Below are 24,681 nucleotides of genomic sequence, written 5' to 3'. Positions count from 1 at the left end.
TCTAGTCAAAGCTATGGTTTTTCCAGGTGTCATGTATGGATGTGAGAGCTGGACTATAAAGAAGGCTGAGTGCTGAAGAATTGGTGCTTTTGAACTGTGGTGTTGGAGAAGACTCTTGAGAGTCCCTTAGACTTCAAAGATATCAAATGAGTCAATGCTAAAGGAAATCAACCCTGAATATTCATTGGAAGGACTGTTGCTGAAGCTTTAATACTATCGGCACCTGAGCTGACTCACGGGAAAAGACCCTGATGCTGGGGAAGATTGAAGGCAGGAGGAGAAGGGGATGAGATGGTCAGATGGTATCACCAACTCAATGGACGTGAGTTTGAGCAAGCTCTGGGAGATAGTGAAGGACAGGGAAGCCTTGCGAGTTGCAGTCCATTGGGGTTGCAAAGAGTCCTGACATGACTGAGCAACTGAACAACAACAAATATAAATGAGCTATCAAGCCATGAAAAGACAGGGAAAAACTTTAAATGCATATTATTTAGTGAAAGAAGCCAATCTGGAACAGTTAACTACTGTATGACACCAACTATATGACATTCTGAAAAAGGCAAAACCGTGGATACAAAGGTTGGAGGGAGGAGGTAGGGATGAACAGGTGAAGCAGATGATTTCTAGGGCAGCAGAAACGCTACAGGGATGAATTACACATCTGTCCAAACCCACAGAATGGCCAACACCAATGTGGACTCTAATATAAACTACTGACTTTACGTAATTATTAAAATGGTGTCAGCATAGGCTCATCAGGGCTTCCTTGGTGGCTCAGATGGTAAGGAATCCACTTGCAATGCAGAAGACCTGGGTTCAATCCCTGGGTTGGGAAGATCCCCTGGAGAAGGGAACAGCTACCCACGCTAGTATTCTAGCCTGGAGAATTCCGTGGACAGAGGAGCCTGGCAGGCTACAGCCCATGGGGTTGCAAAGAGACTGAACGACTTTCACTACTCACTATGCAGGTTCATCAAGAGCAAAAATGTACCCCATCTGGAGGACGTTGATAGTGGGGGAGACAATACAGGTCTGGGGATAAGGGAGTATATAGGAAATCTCTGTACCTTCCTCTTAATTTTGCTGTGAACCTAAAACTGTTCTGAAAAATGGTGAATCGGCCAACTGGTTAAAATGTATCAGCAAGAGCCACTAGGTATATACTCTGAATATCTAAATACAGGTAAAGTCTGCCTTTAACACTGTTAAAACATCCCTGGACAGGGGGAGAATAAGATCCCACAAGCCATATGGCACAGCCAAAAAAACAAACATAAATAAACAAACAAAACTGTTAAAATATGTAGCTGCTTAACTGGAACAGCTGAATGACCCCACTTAATGCCCTGAGGAGAGACAAACAGGTTAGAATTCACCCCAAGCTCCGATTAGGTCAAACTGAGGCTATTGTAATTTTATAGTCCCCTAAATAGATTTAGTAGTAACTGACTCTGTGATATCCTAACCTTTTTCTTTTTTAAGTTACACTCAGCCTTTTCCCAAGTGTGTATGTGTACAGCTTGTGTCAGACTCTGTGCGACCCCATGGCCTGTAGCCCACCAGGCTCCTCTGTCCATGGGATTATCCATGCAAAAATACTGGAGTGGGTTACCATTTCCTCCTCCAGGGGATCTTCCCAATTGAGGGACCAAACCTGCACTGGCAGGTAGATTCTTGGGAAACCCTTAATGCTGCCACTGACCAACAGAAAATTAAGCATGAATCCAAATAAAACTACTCCCCCAGACACAAATCCAGCCTTTACCTGTCTCCACTTCTTCCCTCAGTTGGGGCAGGGCACACCCTTGATAGCTGCCTCCCTGTTATTCTCTTAGGTTCTAAACAGGCAAAGGAGACAGACCTCAGGAGAATCCAAGCATCTTTCTCCTCAGCGTACTAGTCTGCTTTCTGACAACTAAGACCCACAAGCTCTGCTCCCGCAAGGTTCCACACCGAGCCCTCAGGACTCCTGTTCTCAGCAGAAATCAAGGATTCTTTTCAAGATACCATGAAAACCAACTTCTAAGCGATGAGACCCATTCAAATTCTTTTGACTCACTCAAGTGTGTTGCGTCCCACAATCTCTTCAGCACACCAAGTACCACACAGACAAATGATGCGACAAGGTGGTCACATGCTCCTTGCTTAAAATACCTTCAACAGTTGTGGACAACAGAGGACTCAGCCTTTAACCTAAGGCTCCCACTACCCTGCCTGGTCCAGGAACTCGAGAGATGGAGCCCTGCACCATTTACACCAGCAGATGCCACCCCTGGCCTGCTCCTGCTCCTCAGTCTTCTCTCCCCACCAGCTGATTCACCTCACCCACACTTCACACAGGCTCTTTTTAGCACCCGTATCTTTAGACACTTGCCCTTTCCTCCACTACCAGGCAAGCAAGAAAAGACAAGACAAACCCAGGAAGTGTTGTTGCTTTTCCTTCCCCACTCATGAATAATTTACACTGGGGTGGTGGCAGAGGCGAAGGGTTGAGCTGAATCCGCCATTCGCTACAGGCACTCACTGCAGCAAACCACCCTCCCCCACCGCCCCCACCACGGGGAGCCATGAAACAGGCAGGTGTTCTACCAGACTTGCAGCTACTGCTGCCCTGGTGGGGGATCCTGGAGGGGAGGTAGTGGAGGGGGAAGCAGGCACACGTGATGAACTGCCTGGGTTTCTGTGATCGCCAAGAAATGCTGAAAACAGAGAAGGTAAAGGACGGAGGTGTGGCTCTAGGACTGAGCCTAGGATTTACGTTCCTGGCAAAATTCTGGAATCTTGCCTCACAGATTCTCCGAACTAGAAGTAGAAAATGTGTCCAACACCCCCCTGCTTCCTATGGATCCAGCTGACACTGTGGGAACACAGCCCAGCACGGCACACCGAGACAACTGGCTGAGGGAAGCAAGGCTGACACATTCTTTGCCTTTTTTGGTTAGAGCAGTAAGCCAGACCTGACATGCTGCAGATGAGCTGGGGGATAAGATGGTTAGAAATGACAGGGGCCGACATCGCAACGACCTTTCGAGGGGAATTGCATTTTCAAACAAAAATTGTAAGCATTTCCTCTAGCAACTCATGTAAGAAATACCGATCAAAATGTAAACTGTCAAACCTACTTTTTTTTCTTGCTAAGAAGTATTTACACAACAAAAATTATGTTAGAAATAACACCAAAGGCAGGGGCTTGATTTGATAAGATTTCCAGTAACAAGATGCCTGTTTTCCTTTATCTTGCCCTGTTGTGTTATAGGACATATGGTATATAAAAATCACCCACTGCTCAGCTACTTTCAATTAAGAATTATAAAGGGTTATCATGCATAAAGAAGTTTATGAAGGGCCCTGTTTAAAATGTGACCTGCCACGCTAAATTAAAGTCAAAGAACGGCTTCATCACATGAACGGCAAGAGAGCCAGGCAGAAAGGGAAGCTGAACGCTGCCCCAAGGTTACTTAACACGCCCCCTCAGCCCTCTTGTCTTTCAGGAGGCTCAACACTATAGTCACTGAAGCTATAGACTTAGAAATCTACACTTAGAAATCACAGCTTCAACTTAAACTACAACTAATTAACTCATCCTTCATTTTTTACGGGAAAATACAACATATAAATCTTTGGGCTGAAAATAAGAATGCTGCTTTTAATTTTTCTTCAAGGATCTACATGGGAACATTAAAAACCCATTGCTGACTCACATCTCTCTCCCAGCCAGCTCCATTGCTCCATGTGACTTAGTGGCAGCTGCGACATTTCAAAATGATCCCTTCTGAGGTGTCACAGCAGAGCTGGAGCTGCTGAGTTAAGATGCTGGGGAAGATACAAGGAAAAGAGAAAGCTGTGGCTCTGATTCTGGTCTTCAGGGGCTCTCAGCTCTGTTACCAAAACCAATAATAAAGGGACTATTACTGCTGGGGCTCCGAGTGGGCTACCCCAAAATGGCTACACTATGGCATATCAATTATTTGAACTTGCATGAAAAGTGCTGATATAAGAAACTAAAAAACAAGAAAAACTCTAATCCTCTTCTGTCTCCCTGAAAAGCAGGAAATAATCTTTTGAGTGAAAGGTTTGCCTTCTGCATCTGGAGTAGAGGGACAGACACTCTTATTGTCAGAGATAGGAATTCAGAGCTGAGGAGCCTGTATAAACAAACTCTGTTACTTCTCTAATTTACCACCCCACACTCAAATTCTGCTTAGACTGTTTTCTATTTAAGCACCCAAAGCCTAAGTTTCTTTGTGCTGTCCATTCCTCACAAATTTACTGTGTAAAAAGTATAAAAGCTGCCTGCTTTGGTTACTTCTTAGGTCTCATTTTTAGGAGACCTCTGTGTATATGAAAAAAAAAAAATTTCTTTTTCTCCTCTTAATCTGTCTTCTGTCCTTTTGTTTTGTTTTCAGTAGTACAGTCACAAGTGCTCAAGAGGAGCAGAGGGGGAAATTTCCCCTCTCCAAAAGTACACATAAAGTGTTTCCCAGAAGGGAAAGTGACAAAACGACTACAATTCGATGTATTCGCAGAGCAATACATTACTTTACCAACAAAGGTCTGTCTAGTCAAAGCTATGGTTTTTCCAGTAGTCATGTATGGATGTGAGAGTTGGACCATAAAGAAAGCTGAACGCCGAAGAATTGATGCTTTTCAACTATGGTGTTGGATTAGATTCTTTAGAGTCCCTTGGACAGCAAGGACATCAAACCAGTCAATCCTAAAGGAAATCAGTTCTGAATACTCACTGGAAGGACTGATGCTGAAGCTTAAGCTCCAATACTTTGGCCACCTGATGCAAGAACTGACTCATTGGAAAAAACCCTGATGCTGGGAAAGATTAAAGGTAGGAGAGGGGGATGACAGAGAATGAGATGGTTGGATGGCATCACCGACTCGATGGACATGAGCTGGAGCAAGCTCTGGGAGTTGGTGATGGACAGGGAAGCCTGGCGTGCTGCAGTCCATGGGGTCGCAAAGAGTCAGAGACAACTGAGTGACTGAATTGATAGGAGGAATCAAATGGGAACTGGCTTCTTAAGCTGGAAATCATACCACAAAGTGTTTTCGGAGTATTTCTTTCTCCCCAGAAGACCCTCTACACAAAAGGTTTAAGGGAGCTTCTACTATCACAATATAGGTCAGGAAGCAACAGTTAGACCTGGACATGGAACAACAGACTGGTTCCAAATAGGTAAAGGAGTCCGTCAAGGCTGTATATTCTCACCCTGCTTATTTAACTTATATGCAGAGTACATCCTGAGAAACGCTGGGCTGGAGGAAGCACAAGCTGGAATCAAGATTGCCGGGAGAAATATCAATAACCTCAGATATGCAGATGATACCACCCTTATGGCAGAAAGTGAAGAAGAACTAAAGAGCCTCTTGATGAAAGTGAAAGAGGAGAGTGAAAAAGTTGGCTTAAAGCTCAACGTTCAGAAAACTAAGATCATGGCATCTGGTCCCATCACTTCATAGCAAATAGATGGGGAAACAGTGCAAACAGTGGCTGATTTTATTTTTCTGGGCTCCCAAATCACTGCAGATGGTGATTGCAGCCATGAAATTAAAAGACGTTTACCCTTGGAAGGAAAGTTATGACCAACCTAGACAGCATATTGAAAAGTAGAGACATTACTTTGTCAACAAAGGTCCAGCTAGTCAAGGTTATGGTTCTTCCATGTATGTATATGAGAGTTGGACTATAAAGAAAGTTGAGCACCGAAGAACTGATGCTTCTGAACTGTGGTGTTGGAGAAGACTCTTGAGAGTCCCTTGGACTGCAAGGAGATCCAACCAGTCCATCCTAAAGGAAATCAGTCCTCAATATTCATTGGAAGGACTGATGTTGAAGCTGAAACTCCAATACTTTGGCCACCTGATGCGAAGAGCCTACTCATTTGAAAAGACCCTGATGCTGGGAAAGATTGAGGGCAGGAGGAGAGGGGGACGACAGAGGACGAGATGGTTGGATGGCATGGCCGACACAATGGACATGGGTTTGGGTGGACTCCGGGAGTTGGTGATGGACAGGGAGGTCTGGCATGCTGCAGTACATGGGGTCGAAAAGAGTCGGACACAACTAAGCGACTGAAATGAACTGAACTGAACTATCACAACAAAAACATCCTTCTGAGAGGGATTTGCAAAAGCAAGGGAAGAATGAAAAGTTACTATGAATCATGTCCAACTTTTTGCGACCCCATGGAATGTAGCCCGCCAGGCCTCTGTCCATGAGATTCTCCAGGCAAGAATACTGGAGTGGGTTGCCATTCGCTCTTCCGGGGACTCTTCCCAACCCAGGGATCAAACCTGGGTTTCCTGCATTGCAGGCAGATTCTTTACAATCTGAGCCACCAGGGAAGCCCAACACACATAATTAAACTAATAAAAATGCAACTAACAAAAATAAAATCCATTTTGCGTGCATGTGTGTGAAGTCGCTTCAGTCGTGTCCGACTCTTTGTGACCCTTGGGACTGGAGTCCACCAGGCTCCTCTGTCCATTGGATTCTCCCGGCAGGAATACTAGAGTGGGTTGCCATGCTCTCTCCTCTAGGGGATCTTCCCAACCCAGGGACTGAACTCACATCTCTTATGTCTCCTGTATTGGCAGATGGGTTCTTTACCACAAGTGCCACCTGGGAAGCCCAAAATCCATTTTGGGACTGGGCAAATCTTCAAATCTTAATGTAATCATAAAGCTAAAACTTACAATTTAACAGATGCCTGTGAAAGTGCTTTAAAAAGAGACTAATTTAAAAATACACCTGGGTCCTTCAAAAGTGCTTACACCATTTATACAATGGGTCCCTCATACAAAACCAGGTAAAATCAAACCACTAATGTACAGGAAGTATATTTATAATTAATTCATTTTTTTAAAAGTTAACCTTCCAAAAACACAAGCTTTATGCAAATAAAGCCCCCACAAACTGATTTCCTTAATGACCATTTTAATAAAAAACCAAGTTACTGATGTTGTGCAAACATCAAAGGTGCAGGCAGATCTTTCAACCGTTTCTCTTGTTGAGCCTAATACTAGTGGAGTCAAGTATTCCTGCAGGGCAGATGAGAAGCAAAGGGTTGAAAGGAAAAGGACATTTTTCACACAAAATAACTTTAAGCAATGTTTGTTATAATATAAAGTGCTAAAAGGTCTGCCTGGAGCAAGGTGGCCTGTAGGTTACTGCTCCGCATTTGATACAGCTCTCTCTACAAGCAATAAAAAGTTTTCACTTCCTCCCGTTTGCAAAAAAAAAAAAAGAAGTAAAATGCATTTCCTAGCTCTCCCAAAAGACTGAGGGTACATCACAGTCCCATGGCAGGGAGGTCTCTATGGTAGGACAGAAAAAACCTGGGGTCCGAAACTCCAGATTCAGGGACTTCCCTGGTGGTCCAGTAGCTAAGACTCCACTCGGTGCTCCCAATGCAGGGGGCCTAGGTTCAATTCCTGGTCAGGGATCTAGATCCTACATGCCGTAGCTAAGACCCAGCTCAGTCAAATAAATAAATAAGAAAGAAAGAAAAAGAAAACCAATGTTCAGATGCTATTCTACTCTGTGCCTGTGGTGTGACTTGTGACTTACCTTGCTGGGCTCAGTGGCCTCCTACCTAAGAAGGGAATGGAAATGACGCCTATACCCTGCGGTGACGGTGAGGTCAGGCACTTGTTAAACTGCTCAATGTCAACCAGCAGATCAGAGGGAGGAAACGAATAATCACCCCCTCCCAGCTGACGGTGAGGTCAGGCACTTGTTAAACTGCTCAATGTCAACCAGCAGATCAGAGGGAGGAAACGAATAATCACCCCCTCCCAGGCTTATTATTTTATAAGTAATAGTTTACCTTCCTGATTTACATGTTAAGAAAAGATGTACAGAACTGAAAAGAATTATTAATGGCATACAAAGTCCTTCCTCCCATAAACCATCTGAGTATGACCTGAAAATTTGGCACGTTTACTAGAAGCTGACTTGAAAAAAGTCACAGAATTTTATAATCAGGTAGTACCACAGTCCAACCCTATCAATCTAAAGGCTGAGAGAGGACAAAGAATTTCTCAGGAGGAAAGCCTTGATCTCATGAGAATGCCCTCAACTGGAAGGAGTTCCCATTGAAGATGGCCTCTGACCCCACTGGAGATGAACCGAGCTGCGACTGTTATGTGCTGCCTGAGGTCAGATGCTGAGCCAAGCCTCAGGGTAGGGTTGGGGATGAAAGAATGATGCCAAAGACTGGACTTTATGATCTGGTCAGAGAATCACCAAATAATCCCTAAACCCAGTGACAGGCTACGTGGTGCTGAAGGAAGACGCTAAGACAGTCCGTGTGGGAATGCCACGGGGGGCGGGGATGGACCTGGCTTTAGGGGGGGAGATGGGGGTGTTCAAGAAATACTGTTTGACTTGGGATATAACTGATGAATGAGGATTAACCAAGGAAGACAAGTCAAGGAGGGAGAGTGTTCTAGGCAAAGAGAACAGGACATGCGAAGCCAGAGACAAAAGGCGGCACAGACAAAAGGGAATGGAACACAAGAGATATGGCTGATGAGGCAAGCAGGGGCCAAGTCCTGGGTGGGATGGGGGTATGGTTACATGCAAGGGTTTGGGATTATATTCTAGGAGCAATGGGAAGCCATTTAAATGTTGGAGCAGAGAATGACATGCCCAGAGCTGCATTTTGAAAACATTACAGGCTGCCATGTGAAGAGTGCATCACAGGGGGTAAGAACAAATGTAGATGGAGCAGTTAACAAGGCTGCCAGTGCAGGAGACATGAGAGATGAGGGTCTGATCCCTGAATCTGAAAGATCCCTTGGAGGAAGGCCATGACAACCAACTCCAGTATTCTTGCCTGGAGAATCCCATGGGCAGAGGAGCCTGGCGAGCTATAGTCCATGGGGTCACAAAGAGTTGGACACGAATGAGTGACTGAGCACTCACACTCAGTCTGGACTACAGCGCTAAGTGAAGACAGAGATGAAGAGAAGGAGGACAAATTCAAGAAAAACTGAGGAGATAAAAATCACAATGGCTTGGCGACTACTCCAGTGTGGAAGACACGTGACGGGAGGTTGTCTGGCAGAGGTGCAGCAGTGGAGCTGAGGAAGCAACAGGGACATGAGGCGAGTGAAGTGACTCACGTGGGAGGTAGGAAAAACACGAAGAGAAACACTGGATGATGCCTAGCGTCTGGCTTTGATGAATGGCAGTTGGAAGGGAGAAGATGGTGTATGTGACCATATTAAGTATGAGGTGTCTGGAAATAAGACACATGGGTCTTAAGTACAAGGAAGAATCTAGGTATAGACCTAGATTGAAGCCATCAGCACAGAGGTGGTAGCTGAACCACTTCAGAGAATGAGAATGAGGAAAAAGCTAAAGGAATATCCATTTATTGGGCAAGAATGGAGAAAAGCAGAACCAGCAGGAGGTGGGATCCAGAAACCAAGAAAAGGAAAACACATGAAAAGTAATAAACAGTATTAAATGTTATAGTTTCTAGCCTTTGGCCCTTGCTGGACTGGTGGCTAGGATTCCTGGTTTTCACGTAGATGACTGTTAGTCACTAAGTCGTGTCCGATTCTTTGTTGACCACATGGACTACAGCCCGCCAGGCTTCTCTGTCCATGGAATTCTCCAGGCAAGAATACTGGAGTGGGTTGCCATTCTGTTCTCCAGGAGATCTTTCTGTCCTAGGAATCGAACCTGGGTCTCCTGCATTGTAGGCAGATTCTTTACCAACTGAGCCACCAGGGAAGCCGCCATTAAATGCTACAGAGAGGGCCAAAAAAGAGAAAAGAAAAAGAGAGCCAGAGACTGAGAATATCTTTAGGCTTTTGAGATTAGACTACTGGTGTGTGTGGGTGCTCAGTCAAGTCTAGCTCTTTGCGACCGCATGGACTGTAGCCCTCCAGGCTTCTCTGTCCATGGGATTCTCCAGACAAGAATAGGAGTAGGTTGTCATTTCCTCCTTCAGGGGCTCTACCTGACTCAGGGATCAAACCTGAGTCTCCTGCGGCTCCTGCACTGGAATGCTGATTTTTTTTTTTTTTACCGCTGAGCCATCTGGGAAGCCCTAGACTACTGGTGGGGGATTCTAAAGAGTAATGGAGGTGTATCTGCCAAGGTGCAGTGGGGTAAGCAGAGGCAGAATGGGGAGCCACGATGCAGTGATGTGGTAAAAAATGGAGAGTGGTAGTGATGCGGGGTGTGCTCATGTGATGTGATGTAAAAACAGTATTAGAGAGGCAAAGCATGATACACTTGCTGAGAAGAAGCCCTTCAGACAACCTACTGGAGACTTCTTACACAGAAAGGAAAATAACTTGGTCCTAAAGGTCCTGTGCTCTAAGGAAAGGCAAACACGAACAACTGAGGTTAGACAAGGGCTGAACCTGTTAGTTACGGGTGAAGATAAAATTGTTATTTTATAAATGAAAAACCATGCTAAAGATAGGTGGCTGCCAAAACTACTGACTGGCCTCAGTAGAGAAAGTCAGAAAGAGACTGGAATGGGCCCTGTGGATCCTCATCACTAAATCCTGACTGGGGTTAAATGGTATATTTCTGGGAATAACCCCTTGTGAGTCTTATGTCCACGGAGCAGAAACAATGGTGGGCAAAATAAAAGCACCAAACAGAGCCTACTAGACACCATGAAGGAAAAGTGGGATGAGACTATTTATAATCACTATCAAAACCTCAAGAATGCTTAGGTCACCAGCAAATTTTTGCTGAGTTGAAATTTGCAAAGTTACTCTGCTTAAAATTCTCAAAGAACCTCATGACTGGAGTAACAGAGATGTCCATACTTTTTCCTAAAGATGTTGAAAGAATCTGAATAAGGAGGAGAAAAAATAAGGAGGCTTGCAGAGTCATAAAGAAAGCTAACTGGTACCATCACTTCTTCACGTGAAGCATGCCATACTTTTGGGAGCTCAGGGACTTTGTAAAGGTTTCATGTTGACTCCTTATTATAAGCAAGCAAATTTTTGCTCTAAACATGGAAAAAGACTCCTTCTGACCTTACTTTAAGTCCTTCATTTTATAAGGGAAAACAAAGTCAGAGACACAACTTACAAAATTGCAGAGCATGCCATAATCTAGTTTTACTTTCTTCAAAAACCACAACTTACAGTGGGAGTAGAAGGCCTACCTTCACGGATTTAGGAACATTCATAAAAACTAAAATAGATCTTTGCTCAAAATAACATGTACCCCTTGGGTCAAACAGACACTTAGACACAAGAGCTCAAATTTCTGTAATCTGAACTCTGCTCTCAAAGCTATGCTCACTCAAGTCAATGTTATAATAAGTAGTTGCTATTTTCCCACAGCTGTTTCAAATGTAAACAGTTAATTTAAAACCCAGAAGAGAGCCCTATTTGTCTAATTTGTCTACTTCAATGTTCACTCCTTCATAAAACCAAGATTAATCCTTAACTTGCGGGTATGTACACACATTACACACATACCTATGCATCTTCTACCTGTCTGTCTATAAAGCTCAGTGAAGTTCTAGTCTACTTGAGATGATTTGAAAAAGATCAAGAACCCATAAGTCAGAAATGCCTACTGAGGGCAAAGACCTTGAAATACATATGACCTGGAGTATACTTAAAGACAAGCAGACCTCTGCATACATACAGAATCCATTATTAAAAATTTATAGGAATTAAAAAATCCAGATACTAAAAGTTAGCCCAAAGTTAAAAAAAAAAAACTTCAATAAAAATAATTGAATATCAAACCCTATTCAAGAAGCAATTTAAAATGTTTACAAAGTTTTTCGCTAATAAGGGAAAAATAATCATGTAAGGTTTTTAAAGGCACGTATGATCATTTTAATTTTAAAACAGGAGGAAAAAAATAAAAGAAATATACCAAAATTAAAAGTAGTTATCTCTGAATAGTGAGATTATGATTTTTTTCCTTTATATTCATTTTTTCTAAGTTTCCTGTGAGTGCTTCTTCTGTAATTCAAAAAAAAAAAAGAACTGAATATTAGTTGAGTAAGAATGAATGTTTTGGGACCTCTCTGGTGGTGGGGTGGCTAAGACTCCAAGCTCCCAATGTAGGGGCCCTGGTTTCAATCCCTGGTCAGGGAACTAGATCCCACATGCTGCAACTAAGACCTGGTGCAGTCAGGCAGGTAGCCAAGTAAGTAAGTAAGTAAGTTAGTTTAAAAAAAAAGAATGAATATTTTGGCAGACAAAGCAGTGATGCGGGGCCCAAATACTGTTTTGACTCAATGTATATATTCACTTTATACATAAATATGAAAAATCATTGCTACACACACTTGCTAAAACTCAGTGGTGCTGTTCCGGGAAGGAGGAGGAACCATCAAAAGTTGATAAATAGGAAAACAATGCTGCGGCTAAAGGTATGGATTTACAGCTGGGAGAGCTTTGAATTCACGTCACTGTTTTCAAAGTAAACTCTCAAATGTCAGTGAACCATGCCCTTAGGTCACCAAGTAAGTTAAGTACATTATATGGGGCCTTTTCTCCCCTGGAGTACTTAGAGATTAAGTACTCCCTACGCACACACACGGATAGGTAAGAGTTCCAGCTGCAAATGGGGCCTGAGCTAGAAGGGTCAGCAGTACCTAAAACAAATGGAAGGAATCCAAGGATTAAACACAGCCTCCAAACCACTTACAGAACCACGGAACTCAAAAAGTCCCCACCTACTGGAGGGAAACTTAAAAAAAAAAAAGGACCCACCTCAAAGCAGGGGTGAAAAAGCAGTGAGTGAGCCAAGGCCTGCCGTGTGGGGAAGGACATGAGCACAACCCTACCCCACCAGCCCACCGCCAATCAAGGGACCAGTGTGAGCAGAACTGACCTGCTTCAGCCCATGGTGCTGATGGCACTGCTAGTCTAGGGAGGGGAGGACGACACGTTAAGGAAGGGAATGATACAGAGGACCCACAGGCAGGGCCCCTCAGTTCCCAGGGAACGCGGTAGGTGATCACTGGGGTCAGGATTCTGTAGACTGGGGTTCTGGTCCTCACTGACTTCCTTCTGTGACACTGGACTGCTCAGAAGAACGCTGAGCTCTGCCTTCTCACCTAAAAGGGGGATTAGATTGCCTGCTCCCATCTGCCCTGGCTGTAATGGACAATGAGACACTGGCTTCCCTCACCATGGGGAAAGGGGAGGATCTGTCCAAAGCTGACCAAAAACGGAGCGCTCTATCTCCACCTATTGCCCACCCCATTACTGGAATGAACACCTCTCACCATCTGCACCCTGCGGGGAGGTGGGGGATATGCCAGCAGAAATAACAGACACCCACCAGTTTGGTTAGTGCCCCCTCAGCTATAGCCCAAGAATCTCTCAAGTTTGTTGGAATTAAATTACAAACAGACATAAGAAGTCACAAGTCAGTGCTGGATTCTGGGCCAGTTCCCCCTTCCCAGCTGTGCTGTCTTAAGTAGAAGGCTGTGAAAGTGAAAGTGCGAAAGTGTTAGTCACTCAGTTGTGTCTGACTCTTTGTGACCCCACCGACTATATAGCCCGCCGGGCTCCTCTGTTCATGAAATTCTTCAGGCAAGAATATTGGAGTGGGTAGCCATCCCCTTCTCCAGGGGATCTTCCTGACCCAAGGGATCGAACCCACGTCACCTGCACTGCAGGCGGATCCTTTACTGTCTGAGCCACCAGAGTCTCAATGGAAAAGTCGCACGTACTCGAGTATTCATTACAATGGAGGGGGGGACGTACCAAGTCTGGAGACACAGCAGCAGGCCCAAGTTCAATGACCAATTTCTCCCTTCCTCTCAGAGCAAGAGCATGCAGAGTCATGGCAGAAGGGTACCTAGGAGCTTGGTGGCAAAGCGGGCTCTCTCAAACTCAGAAAGCTTTCTCAGGGGCCATTCCAGAATGCGTTCCTGCAACCATTTTAATGCCCCTATATAAGACGTCATGTCTCTAAAATAAGATTCTTGGGACTGCTGAAATGATCAACTCTGGCTCCTCTTCGGTGTAGAGTATCCTTCTGCTGTGACCTGACCTTATGAAATAAATGAATAAAATTTAAAACCACAATAAACAAACCAAAACACAAACTTGATAAAAATGACAAGATGTCTGCTTTAAATTGTATTCCTGGTCTGGGTTAACTCTGGGTCTGAAGAGAAGACTATACAATTCAGAAGCTGGACTATATACCCTCTGAGGTCCTATCCAGCTTCATAATCCTATTAAAGACCTTACCTAGACATCCAGGACTCTCCTCTGCAGAATGAAACTGGCAGTCTTACCTGTGCCCTGGTGACTTTGTTAAGCACGCATGCATATATATGCAGGCCTTCCAGAGGTGGGTAAACACTGCCTACTGTAAGAAGAGACGCACACTGTCGTCTATTGTGGTTCCCGACACTGAGCGTACCTAAACAAGGCCTCTCTAAAATCAAATGCACTGGGAAACGATGCTCTAGCATGTCTTTGGAAATTCTGCAGCAGAAATTAAAGAATTATCTAAATAAATGGGAAGACATTTCACGTTCGGGGATTCGAAGGCTTAAGACTGTTAAGATGGCAAGAGTGCCCAAAGCAATCTCCAGATTCAATACAACTCCTACGAAAATTCCAACAAACTTTTTTGGAAATGGAAAAGCTGATCCTCAAATTCCCACAGAACTGAAAGAGGCCCTGAAGAGCCAGCCAAATGACACTAAAAAAGAAGAATAAAGTTTGAGGACTCACATTTTCCAATCTTAAAACTTATTATGAAGCTACAGTGATCAAAGTAGTTGTGTGTGATACCGGCATAGGACAGACACACAAATCAGTGGAACAGAACAGAGAGTCAAGAAATAAACCCATACATCTATGGCCAATCGATTTTTAACCAAAGTGCTAAGTATTCAGTGGGGAACAACAAACAGTGCTAGGGCAACTAGGCATCTATATGCAAATAAGGAAGGTGCGCTCACGCTCCCCTGCCCCACCTCACATCATATACAAAAATTAACTCAACAACCTAAATGTAAAAGCTAAAACTACAAAACTCCTAGAAGAAAATACAGGAATAACTCTTCCTATGACCTGGATTTTGCAATGGATTCTTAAGTGTGATACTGAAACATAAGCAATACAAGAAAAAACACATTAGAACTTTTCAAAGCTTACTGCTTCAAACAGCATACTGAAGAAAGTGAAAAACAGCTTACAGAATGGAACAAAATATTCGCAAAGCATTTAACTGGTAGAAGTCTGATATCCAGAATGTACCAAGAACTCTTACAATTCAAGAACAAACAACTCTATTCAAAAATGGGCAAAGGACTTGAACAAACACATTCTTAAAAAAAGATACACAAATGGCTAACAAGCACATGCTAAGATGCTCATCCCCCTTAGTCACTAGGGAAATGCAAATCAAAACCACGCGAAATCACTTCACATCCGCCAGGATGGCTAGAACTTAAAAAGGACAGACAACGCCAAGTGTTGACAAGGACGTGGAGAAATGAAGCCTCATACACTGCTAGTGGGAATGGAAAATGGCACAGCTGCTATGGCAACCAGTTCTGACGTCTCCTCAAAATGTTAAACATAGACTTCACTTTACAATGAAGTAATTCTATTCCTAGGTATACATATACCCAAGAGAAAGAAAACATATGCCCACACAAAAACCTGTACACAACTGTTTATGGCAACACTATTCATAATGGCCAAAAGGTGGAAACAACCCAATCGTCCATCAGCAAATTAGTGGGTAGACATTTTTGCATATCTATAAAATGGAAAATTCAGCCATAAGAAGAAATGAAGTACTAATACATGCTACAATGTGGATAAATTCCAAAAACATGCTAAGTGAAAGAAGCCAGACCCAATTATATAAAATATCCAGCACCGGCAAATTCATGGGCATAGAAAGCCGATTGGTGGTTGTGAGGGGCTGGGAGGAGGGGCCCACAGGGAGGGACTGGTTAATGGGGTACAGGGTTTTCTTTTGGTATGACAGAAAGTAAATTATTTTAGAATTTGATACAGGTGGTGGTTACTCAATACTATGAATGTACTATGTGTCACTGAAATGCATATACTTTAAAAGGGTTATTATTTTCATGTTTCACCTGGTAGTTTTAAAACATCTGCAGACAGGAACACAGTTCCCCAGAGCTCGTCCCTGTGTGGCACACAGTCTGTGTGTGTACCACTGGCATGGACATCACACACAGATCTGTCTCCTTTCAGTTCTAGAGCATTGCTAGAATGTCAACAGTTAAACACCATGATGTTAAAAAAAAAAGGACTGATGTGTCAAGGTGGTAAAATTATAAGCACCTTCCCCGTTTTGATTTCTTTCTTCAAAGCGTGTACAAATAAGACTTCCCTCCCTCTCTCTCTCTTTCCCCTTTGCACATGCCCAGACGGAACATACCATATCAGGCTTTCTCCAAACTGACAAGACTGGAACTCTGTCCACTTTACCTTACGGCTTGTGAGCTTCTAGCAGTCACTTGGGGTAACAGTCACCTCTGTCCCGCAGAAACAAATCCTCCCTTTGCTCTAAGAACTGAAGTTTTAGAGGCCTTTCTGGTTCCTTTTCCTTTTTTGAATTCATCTTCTTCTATCTCCTCCACATTCCTGATCCTCACTTCCAGGCTGCTATTTGTGCTTCCTGCTACAAGTCCTCTTTCCCATTTCTATGTTTTCTCAGGTTCACGACAAAAGCATGACAAACATTAAGCGGCTTTCCTTCTAACTTGCCTGGAGTTTAAGGCCAATGTCTACTATAACATCCAAAAGCAAAAGCATGGTGAAAAAAGAAAAGAAAAAAAAAGGTAAACAAACAAAAACCACATCATCTCAAAATGAATCATGATTCTATTTAAAGGAAAAAAAAAGAAACAGAGGAGGAAACCCACAGTTTCCATCAAATACTCAGCTTTCTTTACTAACTAGTATAGTCTTTACAACCAAGAATTAGTTTTTAAATGCAACCTAAAAAACCCTCTTCATTGAGTAAGATTGTATCAGGTGACGAATTTCACTCCCAGAACAAATATTTACTGAAAAAAATTATGTTCCTCATACTGTAAGAGCTGCCAAAGAACACCTATTCTAGTGAATTCTGGAAGACCTGCTGAAGGCATTGTTGTTGTTGAGTTGCAGGTTGCATCTGACCCTTTGCAACCCCATGGACTGTAGCCTGCCAGGCTCCTTTGTCCAAGGGATTTCTCAGGCAAGAATACTGGAGTGGGTGGCCATTTCCTTCGCCAGGGGATCTTTCCCACCCAGGGATCGAACCCACGTCTTCTGCATTGGCAGGTGGATTCTTTACCACTGGGCAACCAGGGAAGCCCACTGAAGGCACAGCATTGTTCAAAAACTGCCTGTGCACTTTCATAACTCGCTTATATTTTAAATAAATGTCTGATCAAAACAGTATATTAAACAAAAAACATTTTCAATTTTCCTCAGTTGATTTTAACTTAGACATAGTGAGTTAAGATATTCCCCTTACTGAGAACATTTCTCACATTCTACTTTAACTTCATTCTTGCTTCTACTAGAGCAGAAGCTCACTGAGGGAGGGCACATATCCTGCTCATCTCCACTATCTCCTGCCTGGCATGGGCTCTGCTGACTTCACGGCTGAATGAGCAGCTGCTAAAAGAGTTTTGTTGTTGTTGAATGAATATGAAGCCTAATTCCCACGGGAGGGCTCTGGGACCCGGCTTCCCGTATCTTCTGTCTTTGTCTTCCTTCACTCATCTGTCTGCACCAGTATGGTTATTCTCCATTTATAAATGTATTTCCCTTCTTCAGTTGCTACTTCCTCTTATGAAAAGGCTTTATTGCCTGCCAGGAAGTTTAGACTTAATCTTAAACCACAATCATAACTGAAACCACAATCATAATTGCCAATTGTCTCCTTGATCTATATTACGTACAATCCCTTGGTTTGGTTTTATGTTCAACCATCCTGTTTATGCAAAAATATTATTTCCTTGAGGGCAGAAACATAATCTCTCCCAGAGCCATAACTCTGTCTTCTACGTCTCAGGGTCTGAATCATCCTAGGCTCTGAATCATTATACTTCCTATCCCAAAGTTCAGGAGACACTGAGAATCTAAGATAAAATTCTCAAGTGAAAGAATAAGGAGGTACACTCATTATACAAGGAAGATACAAACCTGTAGAAAAAAATGTTATGTGTTATCAAATTAGAACTCTGGGAAGAAAAGAGACTCTCAAGCAAGTAACTACATTTCCAGAGTTCTAAGAACTCCATGTTCATACACTGATGGCAATGAAAACACTAAAAAATAAAAGCAGATTTCATTACTCTTCTGACGTGGCAGTTTTAAAACAAGGACTGGTAATGTTTAAAAAAAAAAGAATGTTAAAAAAAATACATATACTTCATGTACTTATCCCTATCAATAAGACACTTTTGGAAGATTTAGAAGAAATCATAGTAATAATACGTCTTTCAAGTGGCACATACTTATTAAGTTTTATCATCACCATAAAGATATAATGGAATTAAGATCAATCTATTATGGGATATGAGAAAAAAATCTCAGATTCTAGGGAGCAGACTGTTCATATTTTTAGCAAACACAGATAAAGAATGAAAACCATCTCTCAACATTTTATATCTAGGAGTTTGCTTTTTTAAAATGTAGCAAATTTAGCTCCATTTTTACAACGAATAGTTTTCACTCATGTGGCTGACAGACATGGTTTGGGATAAGAAGTGGGAGTTCAGAATCTATACTTTCGAGTGATGGGACATACTTGTTCTGATTCTTAAAGCAATGGAATTCCAATGCCCAAGTGATTAAAAACCTGGGGCTGGAAAGCAACAAAACGGATCCAAATCTCTGATCCATTTCTGCCTTAATGACCTCCTGTGGCATCTAGCAAACTATTGGTTCTACAGAAATGAGGAAGATTCCCCCAGAAGAAATATAGGGAGGAAAGTGCAACCATGAGGAAAGGAGACGAACAAAAAGTTAATTCACTCTACCAACCCAATCTCCTTCTCAAAGACTCTGTCCTCTATGGTAGCCTGCCACGTTCCACCCAACAGCAGCTGCTCATGATAATCAATGTCTGACAGATCAGAGAAAGCCCTTAATGTGTCGCCAAGGGGCAGTTCAACAGATGGTATGGTGACTTACAACCAGAATCATTAATTACACTTTCTTATTAGTCCCGGGGCACAGGGCTTAAAACGCTTCCTCAGTGAAAGATGAGCATTTCAGATAAATGACCGTCTGGTACTGCCTATGAAACTCCCTTTAGGATTTCTGGTCAGTGTTAATTTCTAAATATAAGCCATACTATTTTTATATCTCTTTCCCATCTTCCATTTCCAAGCTGGCTAGGAATATGAAGTTCCCACTACCACTACCCATCACAGCTCCCATAATCATTGCAGGTAACGACATGGGAAGAAGCGCCATCTTTCATTTCCCTGCACAAGTCAAATGACTGTGTTGAAAGGCAAACAAAATCATGGCAGCCTCAGGGCTAGCTCACTTTTCCCTCCCTCTGGGCCAGAGAAAGTGTTTCTTGAGTGCAGGGTTGGCAGATGGGGCAATCCCCTCCCTCCTTAATCTACTCCGTTTCCTATAAGAAGTGACTGATTCTTCAACTCAAAACTGTCTTCCCTTCCCAAGCCACTGGTAGCAACTCTTCTCCATGTCTCTGAAAAAAAGAAGGGCAGACACTGCTAAAAAGGAAGCCTAGCTGCAGGAAGCAAGCAAAAGTTCCCAAATATCCACACTGCTGGTTCAGTTATCAAAGGACTGAGATAAACCACCAGGTATTTAATTAAGCCAGACAAATGCATGGAGAGAAACTAGTTCTGGAGCCGCTCTCCAAGGTCATTCAGACAATGTCAACTCAAGGTAAAAATCAGCTCCTTCTCAACAGTTTGAGAACTGGGCTCCAAAAACATTATTAGGTTTATGCGGAATTCTAGAACAGACTGGAGACAGAGCTTGGAGGCACACTACTTACTGGCCTTAGCAAGGATACAAGTTGGAAATAAATCTCAATATAATCCAAAAGAAAGTTTTAAGCATTTCCCAAATGCAATCATTCCTTGGCTGTGCTGAATGCCTATTTTTCTCAAACCTCAATCTACAATTGTTTTTCTTGAAATATGAGTTCAAACTAAAGCAATGAGACCCTAAATGCTGTGATTTAAGACTTCATTGCTTGCTTTCTGCATTCCACTCTGTTCTTTCCTGGATATATAAAAACATGACTTTGATTTTCAACTTGGTTTAAATCATTACAGTATCTGATGGATGTTCTCATCTCATGAATGTTTTAAAGAAAAAAATGTGCTAATTAAGGCATAATAAAACCCTCCTAACGTGGGCTCCAGGAAGGTAAACTTGGGGAGTTTGGGTCTGTCTTGCAGTGTACTCACTTCCAGCTTTTTCTCCTTTTCTGACAAAACGTCTTTCTGGTTCTGGGTGTACTCCACCAACATCCGAGCCAGCTGGCGTCGGTCTTCCAGCTCTGCTGCCAGGCGCCCATTATATTCGGCTAGTAACAGACATGCTTCATCTACTGTTTTTGAAAGACGTTCAGCTGCCTCTTTGTCTAAATACAAATGAAACCAAAAAGAGAGACACGATAAATAATAACACAGGCATAATTGCAAACACTTCTGGGGGAGGTTAGCAGTTTCTCCCCTAACACCCAAGTTCAAGAATAGGCTGAAACCTGTAGACAATGGACTGGCTGACAGAAAAATCAAAGGTACTCACTCCTGTCAACAAGATGGGACCTTTCTGAATTACCTGAAGTGAGGCAACTGTACAAAGACGTGAATTGGACAAAGGACTTCAAAATGCCTATTCCTATAAAATCTCTACAAATAAACAAGAGATTTACGGTTATATGTGAAATATTTCCCCACCTCTGAAAATTTCAAAACTGCTTTCTTCACAATATGTCATTAAATATTCTTTGCATATCCATCTGAAATACAAAAGTAAGTACCCATTTCTTGAGTGTGAAAACTAAGACAACAAAAGCTACCTATCAGGTTCAGTATCGTGGACTTTGCTGAGGAGCTGGGGACTCAAAACCGTAGCTCGAAAATGGACCTATAGGGACTTCCCTGGTGGTCCAGTGGTTAAGACTTCGCCTTTCAATCCAGGAGGTGTGGGTTCGATCCCTGGTTGGAGAGCCAGGATTCCACATGCCTCATGGCCAAAAAACCAAAACATAAAACAGAAGCAACATTATAACAAATTCAATAGATTTAAAAATAAAAACAAAAAAAAAAACTTGATTAAAAATAAATAAATAAAATGGACCTGTAAGATTCTATTTCTTAAACTGCGTAAGCATTAAACCTCTTTTGCTCAGCAAAATATAGGGTCTGATAAGACGGAAGCTTTTAAATGCTTTTGAATGTGACCCACGCTAAGAAATACACTTTACATAAATATATATTAAAAAAGAAACCAAAGTTTTATTAGACAATACTTCCTTCAGTGTGTACCAAGCATTCTGCCATCTCATTAAAAAAAAAATAAAAGGTTGGTTATTATCTACCAGACTGACTTCAGGCCCAATTAATGGGCTGCAACTCATTGTCTGGGGAAGAAACTGCAGAAGAATCAAAGCATAAGAAAGGGTATCCTTGGGAAAAAGTGGTGAACCACACTCAACCTCAGGAAGTAAGAAAAGACGAAGGATGATTGGTATTTTAAAAAACTGATATAATTAATTATGTGTGAAAAGGGTGAGATTAATACTTAAGTATGCATGTTGTTGTTGCTGTTGTTCAGCTGCTAAGTCATGTTCAACTCTTTGCAACCCCATGGTCTGCAGCACGCTAGGCTTCCTGTCCTTCACTATCTCCCTGATTTTGCTCAAACTCATGTCCACTGAGTCGATGATGCCATCCAACCATCTCATCCCCTGTCATCCCCTTCTCCTCCTGCCTTCAATCTTTCCCAGCATCAGGGTCTTTTTCAATAAGTCAGCTCTTCACATCAGGTGGCCGACAGTATTGAAGCTTCAGCGTCAGTCCTTCCAATGAATATTTGGGGTTGACTGGTTTTATCTCCTTGCTGTAAAAGGGACTCTCACGAGTCTTCTCCAACACCACAATTCAAAAGCATCAATTCTCTGGCACTCAGTCTTCTTTATGGTCCAACTCTCACATTAGTACCTGACTACTAGAAAAACCATAGCTTTGACTATGTGGACTTTTGTTGGGAAAGTGATGTCTCTGCTTTTTAATATGCTGTCTAGGTTTGTCATAGCTAAAAAGGCTTTAAAGGATCAAGAGTCAGTGCTTTGAAACAAAGCACTAGAGACTCCAGCAGTTCCATGGAATAAACTGAAAGTGAGTGTCCGTGATACAGATTTGTTGCGTCCTCTGAATACAGGTGGTCAAAGTGAGAGAGTTCAGCACAATCATAGGTAACCTGGATTTAAGAATTCCCCACAGAGTTTCTCTGGCAAACAGTGCCTGACTATAAGATGCCTCCTCAATATGAATACTGGAAGGTGAACTGTTGAGGGATTCCAAATTAGGCCTGATATCAAAGATCAGGTACTTGTAGGCTCCTCAGGGACGAGGAAACAACAGGATGTTCTTGGTGGAGGAGGAGTGGGCCAAAGAGAACACAAAGGAGAGAGACAATTTCAGTCACCGCGGGTCAAGAGGACAGCGAAACTTATTCTTCTAGACTGGTGGTACAGTCTAGGAACAAGCTGCTGGGATTGTTAGATTGGTTACCTTCGTCACTGCTGAAGGTAATGGTTAATTTCATTAAAATGTTTCAGGGCCTGTGGCAGAAAATGACAAGGAAAACACTACTTTCTGAGATGTTCAAAAAAAAAAAATCAATTCTCATACTCCATGAAGTTGTACAAGAGAAATAATTCATTCACACAAATAATTACAACCCAGAAAAAGAACCTGTGAGTTTTATGAGCCAAAGAAAAAAATGCAGTCGAAATGTAGCAGTGAGACGCTCACCTTGGGGAACTTACCTGGGGCTACCCTCTAATGCTCTGCCCTCCCAAGTCCACAGACAAGGGCTGTGTGCCTCTTTCAGCCACCCCTTCACTTGTGCACGGGCATCCCATCTGTTTCTGCTTCCTCCAAGACTCAGGTGTCTGGGACTGTCACCTGCGTTTCCCCAGCCTCATCACGTCTCTCCCTCTGGAAGCATTCCCACCAGCACGCACACACGCTGCTCTATCTTCTGACCATGTGTCACTCCCCAGCCACTGTGCCACATGCCTGCTCCTCTCACAGAAGAACTACTCAAGAGGGCTGTCTCTCCTCCTGGTACCCACCTTCTCTCCTACCAGGTCACTAAACTCACTCCAATCAGACTTTTATACCCCAAACCTTCCAATTAGCCTGACAGGTATGTGGACTCCTATTGTGTGTCCAATGCTGTTCTAGGCTCTGAGCCAACAGGTAACACAAAAGACAAAAACTTTCTGCCTTCAAGTTTACATTCTCAGGGAGGAAGAGAAATAAATAATACACTATATTTTTTACTTATTTACCAGCTGAAGATAAGAACTCTAGAGAACAATAAGGCAAAGCATTTGCAAGGTCGTGGTGAGAGAACAAGTCATGTGACTATCTGGGGAAGATCATTCCAGGCAGAGGAAACAGTCAAGTACAAGGGCCCTTGGAGAGTGCTTGGCAAGGAGCCCACATGAGTAGAGTGTTCTGAGCAGAACGGGGCAGGATCCAACTTCTATTTTAGCGGATCACTCTGGTTACTTTGTTGAAGACAGACTGATGGCTGTGGGACAAGAGGCAGCAGGGAGAGCAGGCAGGAAGCTACTGTGATAATTCAAGTAAAGATGGTGGAGACTCCCACCAGGTGGCAGCAGCAGAGGTGGTAACAGGTGTCAGGTTCAAGCTGCAGTTCAGATCAACAGGAATTATGCGAGGGTCATCTACTGAGATGGGGAAGACCATGAGACAAATTTGGAGGGAAGAAGAGAAGTTTGGTTTGGGACAGGTCAAGTCTGAAATGTCTTTCAGGATATCCAACTCAGTAACACTCAGAGGAGGAGGCTGGATATATGGGTCTCAAGTTCAAGGGAGAGGTCAACCCTAGAGATGTAAATCAGGGGATCATTAGCACAAAAATTGTTATTTAAAGTCATCAAATAGGATGAAATGAACTGTCAGTGAAACTAACTAGGGAAGAAAGCTAATTACTCAAAATTAAGAGGTGAGGGAGAAGGGAAGAAATCAACAAAGGAGCCTGAAAAGACAAGAGACTGGAGGGGAATGCCAGGAGATATGGGGTCCCAGCGAAACACAGCATCAGAAACCCAGTGGTTTAAAACAACACAAATATATTATCTTGACATTTATTATCATGGCCCTTTCCTCTATCTTCAAAATGCATCTCTCCAACTTCTGCTTCCACAGTCACATCTCTTACTCCTGCTCTCCTTTCTCTTCTAAGAACCCGGCCCACGTGATTAACCCAGGAGAATAACCTCCCCACCTCAAAATCCTTCACTCAACCACATCCACAAAGTCTCTTTTCCTATGTAAGACAATATATTTGCAGGCTCTAAGGATAAGAACATGGACATTTGGGGAGGACCATTATTCTGCCTACCACACCAAGTGAGAGAGTATTTTTAGGAAGAAGAAATGATTGACTGGGCCAAATTAAGAA

At 42.8% G+C, this 24,681-nt stretch overlaps 1 protein-coding gene across 5 annotated transcripts in view; it reads right to left on the bottom strand.

Moving 5' to 3' along the window:
- Positions 1–24,681, bottom strand: part of RPRD1B (regulation of nuclear pre-mRNA domain containing 1B) — a 56,774-nt gene that overhangs the window by 7,289 nt on the left and 24,804 nt on the right. For all 5 annotated transcript variants that reach the window (XM_081558819.1, XM_081558815.1, XM_081558817.1 and 2 more), the window contains one exon: positions 20,421–20,596. In XM_081558819.1, coding sequence (XP_081414945.1) covers positions 20,421–20,596 — 176 coding nt within the window. The remainder of the gene's footprint in view (positions 1–20,420; positions 20,597–24,681) is intronic.

Source organism: Giraffa tippelskirchi, chromosome 13 (assembly GCF_054371585.1).
Source record: "Giraffa tippelskirchi isolate mGirTip1 chromosome 13, T2T-mGirTip1v1.2.pri, whole genome shotgun sequence".
Classification (NCBI taxonomy): Eukaryota; Metazoa; Chordata; class Mammalia; order Artiodactyla; family Giraffidae; genus Giraffa; species Giraffa tippelskirchi.
This window is presented reverse-complemented; position numbering and strand designations above follow the sequence as displayed.